Raw genomic sequence first — 14,439 nt, 5'->3', positions numbered from 1 at the left:
GATTCCAGCCACAAGTCCTCCACCCCTGCGAGGACTTCCACTCAGCAGTGAGCTGGAGTAAGTACATAGCCTTACTATTTATTTATTTATTTATATGGTAATGGAGACATTGGGTCTTTACTTAGGAACACTAGGACAGAGGCACTAGACACTTTATAGATAACAATGAACCACTACTATAGGCTGATACTTTATATTGTACTCTCCTAACTGTCTGACTCGTTGTCCTCCTTGAGTAGCACCTTGTGGCTGGAATCTTTTTTAAAATGATATATTTTTTCAATAAAGATTATTATATATTTTCTCAAAACTCTGGTCATTTTGGGTTCTTTAGACCCTGGTTTGGTATAGATTAATAGTGGAGTTATGTGATAGACACTTAAGGAGATCCATGAGCTCATTTTTGATTATACAATATATGTACACTTTACCTTTTGTGTCTCCCCCATTTCCTCATAGACTGTAAGCTTGCGAGCAGGGCCCTCACTCCTTTTGATTTGAGATATGCTTATTCTGTATTGTTTGTATAAGTCCCCCCTAAAATTGTAAAGTGCTGCAGAATATGTTGGCGCTATAAAAATAAAAATTATTATTATTATTATTATTATTATTATTACACACTCTGGAGGTATACGCCTGATGATGGCCACAGTCTGGATACCTACCTGGGTATTTGTCCACCATATGGACCTATTGTGAAAAACATTCCATGGTGTACTTTTTTCGTTGTGGCACAGTTTGCTGTGCTTTCTTATACAGTGAAACGAAAGGGATGCTGATGCATACTGGCTAGATGAAGGCCTAGAGAAAATACTTTTTCTTCTGTTTGGTAAATGGGGGCCTATAGGAATGTTAAACTTTAGTTTGGGAGAATTGGGAGAAGCTTCATGGTTTACTGCCAGAGGGCAAGGAGCAACACCACTAGTCTGCCACCCACGAACCATACATACTAACATGTATGCCACCCAACACTTAGTGCTACTAATTAGAAACTATTCAAGTCTAATATATATACAGTATATATATATTATTTTTAAAGAGACATCGAAGTTTACCAAAGATTAGTGTAGCATGACTTCATAGGGAGAACATAGGCTACTTTGTGGTAAATCCACTGATTCAGCATGGAGACATGGATAAATCAGGAGCTGTAGTAGGGAGGAAGAGAGGCAGACAAGAAGGTGAATAAAGCCTCGGCAGACGGGGAAGGGCACTAGCACAGGAATGTGTAAACACATCTCGGCATATTTGCTCACTTATAGCTCTTCTGATTATGAAAGGTTGGAATTTTTGCTTCGTTTCTTCCATTCAGCTGTTAAAGCTAGGAGTGGAGATGTCGCGTCATGTTTTTCTCCCTAAATAGAGTGTTAGGAATCTTCTCGAGCCGCTAACTTTCAAGACATAAAAGTTGAGGCAGTCTATTTCTGAATGACTATGTCACATATAGGAAATATTTGTTATTTTTGTAAGAATATTTTTGTAGGTCCATCTGTTGCTTACACACATAGTGAATACCCCATTTGGGAATGAAAACAGTTTTTTTTTCTTTGAACACAACAGCATGACTTCATCATTTGAAGATCATTTTTACAGACCAAAAAAAATAAAAAGTGCACATTATTCTGTTTTGTAGAACAGCGCCACTCTTGCCCATAGGGTGTGTCTGGTATTAAAAAATACCATTAACAGCCACCACATGCCGTACTGTGCTGTTACCTGTGCGCTTTCAATCAGCCGGGAGTCGAACCTCCGCCAGTCAGTTATTGACGGACTATTTTTCCTGGCGTTATATAAAAATAAAGATTATTATTAAATTCCAGCTCCCACAATCCAATAAAATAAAGGTTATATTTTTTGAACATACTTCGAAAATCGGACAAGACACAAGTTCAAAAAAGGCAACATGTTTCAGATCACTTTTGTCCTATGCTTCTTCATGATCCGAAACGCGTTGCTTTTTGTACTTGTCTTGTCCGATTTTTGTGATATATTCAATAAATCCAACCATCATTTTATTGGATCGTGGGAGCTGAATTTTCGTCTTTCCTTTTCAAATGAATCACCACTATATCCATTGCCCCCTAAGTTTTGCGCAAAGCATAGAACTCCCTTGTAATAAAGAAATTATATGAAGTCACACAAAATTTCATTTTACTTTTAAAATTTATTTAATTTCATATTTAAAATAACAAAATCCTGGTCTGCAACAGCAGAACCAGACGGCATCCAGGCAGCATACATTAAGCGAATAATATTAAGAAACAACAGCCACGCTTACATCTTTAAATACTTTCGATAACTTAAGTAAACTCACAAAAAATATATATCAGATTCATACATCTTTGGAATAAAACAGACTTTCACAGCGCAGATAGGCAGAAATACCAATACAAAAAAAATATATATTACATTTGTAACCCATTCTAATGTCAAAAGGGGTGGAGGAAGGGGTGAAAATTACTAGAAAAAAATCTTTAGTAAATTGCGTTTTGCAATTTTCTTCTGATCTAATTTTGTAAACAATGTACAAGAAGAGAAATCAAAAAAATGACCACTGTTGACCAGCAACAGCAGCCCAATGAGAAAGGGAAGGGTGGGAGTGAGGGAAAGGGGTTTTAAAATATAAAATAAATACGATATACGATCTAGTGGAGATGTACAAGAAATGGTATTTGGCTTGTACTTATGTGAGCTTTTTCTAAGTATCAACCTATGAGGCTTAGCTCATGTATTGACCCTTGTATCATGGTAGAACATCGATCACAGTAGACCGCAGAAGGTCTGAACAAGACAGAAACGTAGATGTATAAATACAATTCGAGAATCAACAGAAGAAAACTTATAAAAATAAACACATAAGTATGTACATGACAAATGTTCGGGACGATAGTCCGATAATTTTAAACCACTTCAAACCCCTACATTTTTGTAGGTATTTCTAGCAGCAACAGGAATTGGCCCTTGGCTTTCGAAAGCCAAAAGTAGACTTTATTCATCTCCCCCTCCCAGAGTCTGTTTCCACATGAATCAAAGTCTTGTGGTTGAGTTGCAGTTCCAAAAGATCAGATACTGTATCACATTAATTGAAGTTGGTAAGCGTCTTCAACTTCAGATGAGTGAAAATGTAAGGAGGCCTTACTCGAATCTTCTTGTCTTGTCTTCTGAGAAGCCAGCGCTTGCACAACTCTAAAGGTCCATCTGCAGTTTAGGTTGGAGCCTCCAAGCTGAACACATCTTCTGGCGTTAAGACTGCCTCGTAGTTGCAGCACAGGATTCATTCCCTGTAGCCTACAAATGATCGACCAGCTATGGTTCCTGGTCATGTAAGACTTTCTCAACATTTGGGCGTTATCCCCAACTCAGATGAGGATTTCAACCATTTCAGAAATGTTGGAGCTTTTAGTAGTAGACTCAGTTTCTGAAAAACAAAAATAAAAAAAGAACATTAACATACAGACGCTCATCAGAAAAATGAATAAGTGGTGAGCTGAAGATAAAGTTGGCCAAACCTATAGGGACTGGTTAACCATCAAATGTGTATGGGGGCTTTCTGACTCTGTTCTGAAGGAAAACGATGGGGAAGAAAAGGATCGCCCAGTTGGATTTTAACATGTCCAAACCTTTTGTTTTCAGAGATGATAGGTCAATGCCAGAGGTCTCTCTGGTAGTGACTTGGGGTCCATTTACACAAACTTGACTAACATCTGCCAATCAGTAAACCTTTACCGATCGGTGGTCGTTTAATAGCCTGTTTACACAGGCAGACTGCAGTAAACAATACAAAATGAGCGATCTGTAATAGACTACACGGTGTGCATCGGCTTCATTGTTCTCACTCGTCCTGTGTACATAGGGTGATGCACCGCCGAAAATGATGATCTTTTGCGCTGAGCAAAAAATCATTTCACCCAACGATTGAGCATTTTGTTTGTTCCTCGGATGATGAGCAACCTGTTTACACTGAAAGATTATCGTGAAATGAGCATTCTTAAGAAAGCTCGTTCAGGATTATTTTTCACTGTACATTCAGCTTTAATTCATTCCGTCCGCACAATCATAGGTGTATGGGAAGGGGAGGACAGGTGAGATAGCAGTCGGCCATTGGAACACAAAAACAAACTGGTCATGATAAAATCATTAAGATAATGTAAAATATGAAGCTGACTTGATGGTTAGACATTTCTTATGCATTGGACACACTACATTGTGATATTTCAGATGCCAGCACATGAGGAGCAGCAGGCGAGCAGATATTAATATACATTCACTGGATGTCCTGCCAGCATGGAAGCAGATTGTCCATGCATGAGTGGATTTTATCCATCTGAGCACTAGCTATGCACCCGAGTGATTCCATTCTCTGATTCACCCCTTACAAAGGCCATTGAATACACAGATGATGAGACAAGCATGTGATCAGTCATGTTAATATGTGGCCACATAAAAGAAGACTGAATTCCATACAATGAATTGTAACGAGGAGTGAAGCCGGGACAGTGGGCCTTCCTTGTAGTGTGAAAGGGTTTGTCTGGGATGATGTATGCAGCGCTATTGCTAAAGATTTCAAGACCGAGCGCACTGGGTCACAATGGCCTGTTTTCTTTGGCTGGATCGTGAAGTGGTGGTAGTGGTGGGGAGACATTCCAGACATGTCTGTGGCCTTACGTGGTGAGCAGACAGTCTGTATCTTTATGGTGAGGTTACTCCGGAGTAATGGGAATGTGACAAATATGAGAAAAACCTTAAGGAATCTATTGGCTAATTGTTCTTAAGGACATAATGACTAACAAAAGCTTCTTAGTGCCACTCAAACTAGAGGAGGAGGTTATTTCTAGTGATCGGACAACTTTTTTTTTGCTAATCAGGGAACTAGTGCTGAGTACGTAACATTCATCTTCCTAACATATTTTAGATATCACCCTATGGTATAATAAGGTTTGATTGTAACGTGAGATCAATAATTTATTCTCTGGTGCATTAGAGATATTCTCTTACCCCTCTCCCCCTTCTTCGTTCAATCTTTTGGCCTCACACCTGCATTCTGTTCCCAGCTGCATAGCTGAGATTCATTGGCATTAGTCATCACCAAGGGAGGCCAAGCCTTGGCAGGGATTGTGAGAGGAGAAAGCTCTCAGCTATGCAAGGCTCGGCACAGGCTCAGCCTGGGGGAGGGGAGGTGAGCGAGTGCAGCTTCTGCCGTTGCGAAACCTCTCCCGAGTATCAGCAATGAAAGAATACACAGGCTCGTTCTAGCGACACTATGTCCACACTAGCACTATAATGGTATAGTGGTGGAAGACTACCAGCAAACCAATGAAAGCCTTGTATGGGTGAACAAACGTGAAGAAAACGAGGACGTAATGCTGCACAACCATCTGGTAAGATAAAAACTTCTTTATTTCTTATCCGTTAAAACAAATAAATTCAACTTAGTTTTAGCACATGTAATTTGTATGGATCCACTTGTTTTAAAGGATAACAAATAAAGACGTTTTTATCTTACCGGATGGTTGTGCCGCATTACGTCTTCGTTTTCTTCATGGTTTGCTGTGCTCCACCAGCAGAATTTGGCACCCACTGGCTTCAAGTAATCCAGTTCCTAGCATACAAAGTTTTTTTTCCCTTTGCTTTATTCCCTGGGTGAATATACAATGTTTACTGTGGTAGTGTTTAGGGTTGTGTGCGTCAAAAACACACCTTTCTGAAAATCCATAGTATTTTGTGGGAACTGAATTGACGGCTATGAAGCTGACGGAGATTACAAAATAACCGTGAAAAAAAATAAATTAATGCAATTAAATTAAAATTACCTAATGAAGATGTGTTATTATCCAGAAAGGAGTCAGTTACTTGAGTTGAACACTCCGTCTGGGTGCTGCCATCTTTGCTGCCATGTTTCGAGTGCACGGGTAAGATGTTGGCATTGGCAGGTGGCAAACAGTTTGGTTGGCTGACTGGAATGGAAACATAAGGCAATGATAAGCGTTATTTTCTGATTCCAGGAGGTACACGTACATCAGATGGTTAAAACATCAAGTCCAGCTGTCTTGAGATGTGTAAGTAATACACACAAGTAATCACCTGCTAACACTTGTGACACGCTGGCTTGTCGATCTCCAACCGTTGAGTTTGGAGTTGATACAGATAGGGTGAAAATGGAGGGCACAGATTTCGCCGGCCGTAATGGGCCCTGGTGGGGTTTACGTTGCTGCAAGACCTTGATCACCGCATCTTTCTCTAGTATCTGGGCATGTAGAGCTTTGATTCTACATAGGAAAAAGCACCATGGAAAGAATTATTAAAAAGGAAGGATAGCAGTCACACAAGTATAGAAATATGGAACAGTCAGCTTACCGGTTTTCCATTTCTTGGTGCCTGTGGTTGACCATTAGGAGATCCTCATTGAAGCTATTGTTTGGGGAGTGGCGAGGGGAGTGATTGATGATGGTGGTATCTCGCTGAGCGGCAGCAGTGGCAGCAGCATCCATTGCAAACTGTCGCATAGTACGTTCTTCTAAGTACTTTTGCTCCCACTTGGTCATGTCAGCCTCCAGCGCCAAAATCTTTTCCTCTTTTTCCCTCAGCTGCTCAGACAGTACTTGGACAGAGAGCTCAGGGGATTGACCTCCATTCTGTGACAGTGGTTGTCTCTGTTGGAAAAAAAAACAAGTTATGAATTTCTCTTGTAGGGAATACTAGGTACAGTCTATGTAAAAAATTGAGCACTAGGGTCCTCCATACCTGCTGAGCCCTTAAATTTTTCAGCTCTTGTTCCAGCCTTGTCCTCAGACGCAATTCCAGTTGTTCTCTCTTCTCACAGGCAGCTTGGAGTTGGCTTAAAGCTTGTTGTAGTCTCTCCACCTTTTCTACATATGCCCTTTTCTTGCGTAGTTCATCTTCTGTTCGCGCTGCGGTGGACTGGGCATTACTAAGGGCTTTTTCCAACAGCTCTGCTCTCCTCCGCTGGTCCTCATTGGCACTACGCAGGAGGATGATCTCCCTCTCCAGTTTCTCTTTTTCCTGCTGCTGTTCACGACCTGCATTTAATTACAAATTTATAATTAATAAACCTGAAATTATCAGTAATCTCTACATTAGATGGGTTGAACCAGATTCTTGGAACAGGTTAAAATGAACCATTCATAATAAGAACCTGTCCATGGTGGGAAGCACGGTGCAGAAACAAATACAAGGCAAGTTTAACAAAGAAGTGGTGAGTGGAGTTCTGTACAACATCTGCAAGTAGTCTACAAGCCAGTAACGTGCCCTCAGAGCTGGAGATCCCAGAGAGGTTTAGCAGACTTGGCAAACAAAAAAGAAGAGACCTGAGAGGTACGATAAGCTCTGTAAACAGCCAAAAGGCCCGTGAGATCCGAACATGTTTACAAGAGCTTTGTCTCTATGTGAAGTGACCTAACAAGAATATTCCTAAGAATATGTTAAACTTGACTGCTACTTCACTCTTCCATGAAAAGGTTAAGCAAACATTAAGGTTCCCAGGCTTTGGGGAAGCCAGACACCAAGGACATAACAGCTCAAGGATGTATATCCTGGTAAGACCAGTTTTCTCTGGTGGTGTTCCCAGCTCTCCAACATTGGGATATACATAAGTCTGGGTAATTAAAATGTATCAAGTATATATAATAAAAATGCATAGGAACCCGGATCAGCCTTATGGCTGAAGGTACTGAATGCTTAAAGGGGTTATGCTACAAACAGTATTTATTACCTAAGGGCACAGTCAGACGCCTGTGGAAATCGGAACAAGAGCAGAATGCAGTGCATGGACTGGCTGGCGGCTCTCCTGACTCTTGCGTTACAGCTGCATAGAAATACATGAAGCTGTCATGCTCGGGTCAGGAGAGCCCCTCGGCCAGTTCGTGCACTGCTTTCCTTAAATGTGAGATCGGTGGGGGGTGCACCAGCTGGTACCTCTAACGATCCAAGAATGGGAATCCTAAAATCCCATGTGTGCATGTGTGACTATCACTACTATAGACAGTGCGCACTACCACTCCATTCACATGGGGACAGGTGACCTCCACTGATCTCGAAATTCCCTGTGAATAAAGCCATAGTGCGCATGCGTGACCATCACTCTTGTAGACAGTGACTAGAGCGGCGGTCAGGCATGCGTACCACTTCTCCATTCATATGGGGCAGACGTGTCCCCAATTCTCAGGTCCTCCACCAGTCACACTTTTATCACCTATCCTTTAACATGACAGTATGAAATATTGATAATAATGCAGTCACACACTAGTATTGTATTTTCTATCACTTCCTCGTGGCATTCATTTTTTCCAGTTCGTATAGCAAGAATTTTTTTTTTGCTAGACTACAGAACTTATCCTGTTAACCCCTGCCGTGCTAGCCATTCATGGGATCTAATGTGTTTTTTCCCTCCACATTTCTAAAGCTAAGAAAGGGGGGGGATGGGGACGATCAGCTACTGGAATGCAAAGAATTCAGGTCACATTGAACTCTGTTTGTTTGCTAAAGAAACATAGCCTTTTCTTCAGGAAGCAAAGAATGGACACACCTCCGCTGTATCCTCAGACGTGCGTCAGGCCAGATCCCACATACACAGCGGTCAGGTTTATGGACTCTTAGCAATCTACTTGTAATATTTGCAGTGTGTGTAACAGGGGCTGAATAAGAAGACATTCATGACTTCCTAACTCAGGGGACTGAAGTACAAAACTGGATTCTCGTTCTCCATAGCAATGTTTTCCAACAGAACTAGGCTTGTAGTTTTCAATGTAGTGATACTACCAAGTTTTAGGGTTGATTTGCAAAAGTACAACTTACATTGAGCAAGCAGCTTGGATACCGTCCCCTGGTTGTCCTCTCGGCTCTCCAGACTCCTGGCTGCCAGCTGTTTGTTTGCAGATTCCAGTCGTTCTAAAGAAAAACCACAAAAATGAGATTTAGCCTTTACAATTCTGCCTGGATGAAACAGATTACTTATTCTACTTTATCCTCAGCTCATCCCTCCACCTTATTTCTGAGGCTGCCTCTCTAGTGACAAGTTATTCTTCCAAAAAAATAACCCATATATAGGACAGTGGAGCTCAGTGGAGACTCCAATTAACACAAAGTTTATTGGAGATCTAGGTTAATGAGCTTTGGCAGAAGACCCCATTGTTTTTTCTATGGATTAGTTCTCTGTACATGGCTTTTCAAGGACTTGATAGTCTTAAGAGCCTGAGTCCACTCACTTAACACTAATATCTATTGTGAGAAGATAATGATGATTGATAGCACATGACATGGCCTGTTACAGGGGGTGGGAGCCTTTCTTGTAGTCCCATCTTCTCTCACCTCTCAGGTCTCGGTTAAAGTCTTGCATGCGTCTCATTTCTTCTTCCATCTTGGTCCTCATGGTGGTCTCAAGTGATTCCCTCTTGGAGGAGGCTTTCATGAGGCTGTCATAGGCTTCAGAGATTCGCTGAATTTCGGTCTCCAACTGCAAAAACGGAGAGGGATTAATAGACTGTCATGCTGATTGAAGATTAATATTATATACTTCCTTCATAGATCAATTTGCATGGACATATATATATACTTAGTATTATACTCATAATATTCCAAAGGTTCTCTAAAGTCTTGTTTTGGCCTCAATCGTACAAACCGAACAGGTTTCCTGGAGTGATCTCATTACGCTCGGTTTCTAAATAGTTTTAAAGGGCCCAGACAGCACCATAGCTCCTTATTTAAACACTGATTAGGTCTGTAGACTTTGTGCCACCTGCCCGTCTGGATTACACATTTGCTGAGGGGCTGGCACCCCCTCCCTGCTCCTTACAGCTGAGGCCTTCCTAACACAGGCACCTTTTCATCCGCACACAATGGCTCATTTATGCCACATCAGGTCAGCTCAAGCAGAACACAAAACCCAAGCAACTGTCAGCGGCCTTCAGCTCTACGTGTGCCTTTAACAAATGGCACATAGCTGCCTCATTGTGCAAAGAGTCCTCGCAGCTGTTAAAGGGGAGACTATAGGAGGGGGCCTTGATGCAAAGAAAGTGAAAGGGTTGACAAAACGAAACCGAGAGGGGTAGACACCTCACCCTCCCTGACCAGCTGGAGATACTTTACAATAACCTGTTTGTTGATGGGAATCGTATTATGGACACTAATGGGTTTTCCAAAAATGTAGGGACTGGTGCACCAGACAGGAAAGACAGCTGGGTAGCACTTGTGACGTGTGCCAGGAGCCTTATTATAATGTTGTCTTTACCTTTTGGATCCGGACTGCCTTTTCGCTGTAGGTCTCAAGTTCTCTGCGCAACTTTTCATTTTCTCGCAGCAAGGCATCCATGCGAGCCATATGGTTACCCGCCACATTGAAGGATGCCATTTGGCCATATTGTACATTAGGATCTGGCATTGTCCTGCAAGGAAGAAATGAGAGTGTTCAGTCAGATATCCCTGCACAGATCAAGCTTAGTGAACAGATCGTTACTTGTTTTATGACGTAAATCGGTTCCAAATGTAAATGCAGATGGATAGCGCTTCCTTCCTGTCCCAAAATAACCAAATGACTTCACCTTCCATTGGGAACTGCTTTTATAACGCTACCGAGAGATTAGCATTAACTTGTACGGTCTTGTACAACCTACACAAAGCAGCATCTTTCCAAGCGTCTCCGAAATTAATGCACCGACTCCCAGAAATCACTAATTAGCCTGAGACTATACTGAATCTTTACGCCATAGGAGGCCATCTAATTACTCCATGATTGTGCCTCACGATTCTAGCTCAGGTCCGGAGTATGCTTGTAATTTCCTATGAATATAATTACCTAATGTATAAATTATTGATCCTACTTATGAGCTAAATGCCATTCCAGAGCTAGCTCGGATACCAAAGTCTAAGAGGAAGGCGGTGGATGTAGGTGCACGGCCTAAGGTTGACTGGAACTTTAGGAATTCACAATGGCCCTCACAATGGAGATGGTATTTCCGTTAATGGGACTAATCACCGCTGGTGCCAAAGGGGTTTCAAGAACTAACAAGGGAGAAAATTCTTTTACTATGAGGCTGAAAATATTCCTTGGTTACTATCGGCATTTCTCGGAGCCACTTCCTGTCTTTGCTTATCTCTTCCTGTGTGAACAATGCAGAATTGTCGTAGCCCACCAGCTCAGGCTTTATTGTCAGGGATCTCTTTTAAATACCAAAGACCAGAGTTTTTATATCCGCCTTTGATGTAGCTTTTAATACAATGTTGGTCTGTCTGTGCGGCTGAATACATCTATGTACACAGGCACAGTTCAGATTGTCAACTGTTTGAAGTCTGGTTTATGGGTTCTCGGATAGAAGAAAGAATTATTATGGACCATGTTAGACTTTACAGGAAATAGAACAATGGTTCTTGTATTTTATGTGTTTACCTGATATCAGGCTGATGGTACAATGGGAGATCTCCAGGATATCGCCTTTGTTCGGGAGCATACACGCTCATCTGCTCAGGTTGGCTGTAAGTTGGATACTCAGGTGGAGCATTTCTGTAGTGTACTACTCCATCTTGTTGTCCACGAGCTACTGATAGCTGGTACTGCTTAGAAAGTTGAGGGAAGCTGTGTGAGGAGCTTATGAAGTTTTGAGACTTGGCACCATTACGTTCAAGAGACATCTGCAGCAACCTCTCACTTAGAGATCTTACATGACCATGCTTCAGCTCCATAAGGGACTGGTCCTGCCTATGAGGAACATGTTCAACATTCTGGACATTTTGAGCTGCGTAATATTGAGCAAGGGCAGCTTTGGCTTCATCATAGGTTGGGAGCTCCTCACCCTTATGTTGGAACTCATAAGCTTTGTACATAGGGTTCTCCAAGTAGAAATGGTCACAATGATGTTCCTGCCCTTGAGGTTCCTGCCTTGTTGAAGGGCTCCCCTGCATCTCCTCTTGTTCAAGACTTTCAAGGGATGATCTAGGGCTTCCACTGACCCCACCTCCCCTCAAAGCTTGCTGTTGAATGGCCAACAATGTGCGATTCTCACTCAGATTCCCATATCTCAGTTGCTCCTGAATAAGACGGTGTAGGACTGTTCCAGACGAATCCTCCGCTGTTCTCATTCTTGCTCAAAAAAATAAATATATATCCCACAAGAGGAAAATAAAAAATCCTTTTCCCTGAATCTTCTGCTGATCTAAGGCTCTGGTGATAGCAGCCTGTGGAAGGAAAAACAACATATTACAATAGGATCGTGGTCTACACTCATCTTGCTTTTTAAGATAATAAATATATAACCCATTATCTGCATTTTTTTCTTTGAAAACTATTTACTTTACCAAAATTTTACATGTTAATAGATAACATCAGAGGACATTGATGGAGGCTGAGGAACCCTGGTTATTCCTGAGCATTTAGCAGCAAAGGACTGACCTTGATGGTACCTTTTGTGGTTAATTGCAAATACCATTCTACTGCTCTGGTCCCTAACACCCGCTGCCTCACAGTAACCTGGAGAGGTAAGACTTTTGACCTGTTTTTTGTTTTAGGCGAGGGGGCTGTATTAATGATTGGAATTCTCCCTCCCCTTTTTTTCTAAAGAGATAAGGTCCAGTATTTCTCCGGTATGCCCCCCTGCAGCTCCTGTTTTGTAGCCGAATACCAGAAATCCTAGTTGAAGTTGAACAACAAATCATACAATGTTTCATCTATGGAAACATCTCACAGTAATTATGAAAAATTGGAATTTTAAATTTTGCATTTTCTACATTTCGGCCATGCCATGTGGTTTCCAGGTTGACACATATCATCATTTTAATATGTAACGATCAATTAAATAAAAAATGATCCGCATTTTACATAATGCTGTCAACAAAATGATAAATTTAAAGGCCACAAGTTGTGGATTTTTAATGCCCAGAGCTGTTTTCCACAGCGTAGGAGATACTATCACCTCAGAAATATCTACGGCCTGACATCACCAGTCTCTTTGTGTTGCAATTGACATTCTTTGTGGATTGCAGCCCGGCCACAACTATACAAAAGCCTGTACTCAAAATAAGAACAATAACAAAAAAAAAATACCCTACAAATTCCTTAGCCATTGCTAGGGGTGACCAAACACCTGCATTTCTGTCCTTCTCTCCCCATGAAAGAATGCGCCATTGTTAACCCTTCCATTGTAAACAAAGCATACCGAGCCACCTATCACAACACTATAAATAGTCAAAAAGACAAAACATATTGCAAAAACTTGGCACATGCCACCCGGACCAACAAGAGACTAGTCCTATTAGTATGCACAAGCTATATCATAAAATAAGATATATTATAATAAACAATATAATAAATAAACCCACACCTATGTCCATATATATATAACAGCAAAGGTAATATAAACATAGCTCTATGTAAATATGTTAACATATGTTCAATGCTTCCTTGTATTATGCAGGAGTGATATTGATTATTAACACATTAAACATAACAAGTAAAAAACAACAACATGGGAATAAACATAGTAACATTTGCAAAACGCCTAAAACTATATTGTTGCAGAAAAAATAGAACAAAACAAACAAAACACATCCATGTTATAATCCCAATCCCTGAAGAAGAACATGAGATGACAGTGTGCACTCACCAGGTCATCCCCAATGCTGCAGCATGTGCCTTGGTGTCTATCACTGAGTGCTGGGAGCTGTGCACAGCCTGAGAGCTCAGAGCAGACTGACTCTCTCACTGGCTCACTGCTGTCCTAGCCCTCTGCTCTGCTGCCTCACTAGCTCTGCTATGCCAGGAATGTGAGAGTTTCAGGCTCCCCCTGGGATAACAGCTCTAACCACACATAACCTTTCTCCTGCCCCTCCTCTCCTTCCCTCCCCTGGGACTGTGCTCTCCACCCTCACTCTCTCCAGGAGCTGCACATACCCCTGCATTCCACTAGGGGCAGTATAATCCCCTGCTGCACTGTGTATAGTGCACTGGAAGAGGAGAGAAACAGAGCAGAAATTCTGCAGGATCTATTCCAAGCTACATCAAAATACATCAATATATTACATAGATGAAAATTATGTAGCTGCAGTCTATTGCTTTATATAAATCCTGTTATTTAAATTAATATTATTACTACTTTTCTCAATATTATTAATACTACTAATTATTATTATTATTATTATCATCATCATTTTAACTCCTTAGTAACCAAGACAATTTTTTTCAAATCTGACCAGTGTCACTTAATGTGGAAAAAACTCTGGAATGATTGCACATCTTCCTGTAATTTTGAGATTTTTTTGTTTTTTTGAGAAACATTATATTTTAAGATAATGGTAAATTTATGGTAAATAATATCTAATTGAACCTTTATATAATATACAGATTTTTTTTATATATATATATAAAAGTTTTATATTTTGTGATAATCATTAGAATATTTAGGGTGTTGTTGTTTTTTTCTTGTTGTGTTCTTTTTT

General features: G+C 40.9%; 1 protein-coding gene across 1 annotated transcript; it reads right to left on the bottom strand.

Annotated features, from left to right (window-relative positions):
* Nucleotides 1-2,144: 2,144 nt before the first annotated feature.
* AMOTL2 (angiomotin like 2) lies at nucleotides 2,145-13,837 on the bottom strand. Its single transcript, XM_073674323.1, has 10 exons — nucleotides 13,608-13,837; nucleotides 11,399-12,183; nucleotides 10,244-10,397; nucleotides 9,325-9,469; nucleotides 8,812-8,904; nucleotides 6,742-7,037; nucleotides 6,355-6,650; nucleotides 6,082-6,266; nucleotides 5,811-5,954; nucleotides 2,145-3,418 (listed from the first exon to the last, which is right to left on the bottom strand). Exons 2-10 carry the CDS (start codon nucleotides 12,085-12,087, stop codon nucleotides 3,360-3,362), a joined length of 2,061 nt encoding a protein of 686 aa, XP_073530424.1. The 5' UTR covers nucleotides 12,088-12,183; nucleotides 13,608-13,837; the 3' UTR covers nucleotides 2,145-3,359.
* Between the last annotated feature and the right edge of the window lie 602 nt (nucleotides 13,838-14,439).

The sequence above is a fragment of the Phyllobates terribilis genome, unplaced genomic scaffold (assembly GCF_046119375.1).
Source record: "Phyllobates terribilis strain yellow unplaced genomic scaffold, ASM4611937v1 Scaffold_3__8_contigs__length_932513732, whole genome shotgun sequence".
NCBI lineage: Eukaryota > Metazoa > Chordata > Amphibia > Anura > Dendrobatidae > Phyllobates > Phyllobates terribilis.
Note: the sequence above shows the minus strand (reverse complement) of the source record. Positions and strands in the feature narration are given on the sequence as shown.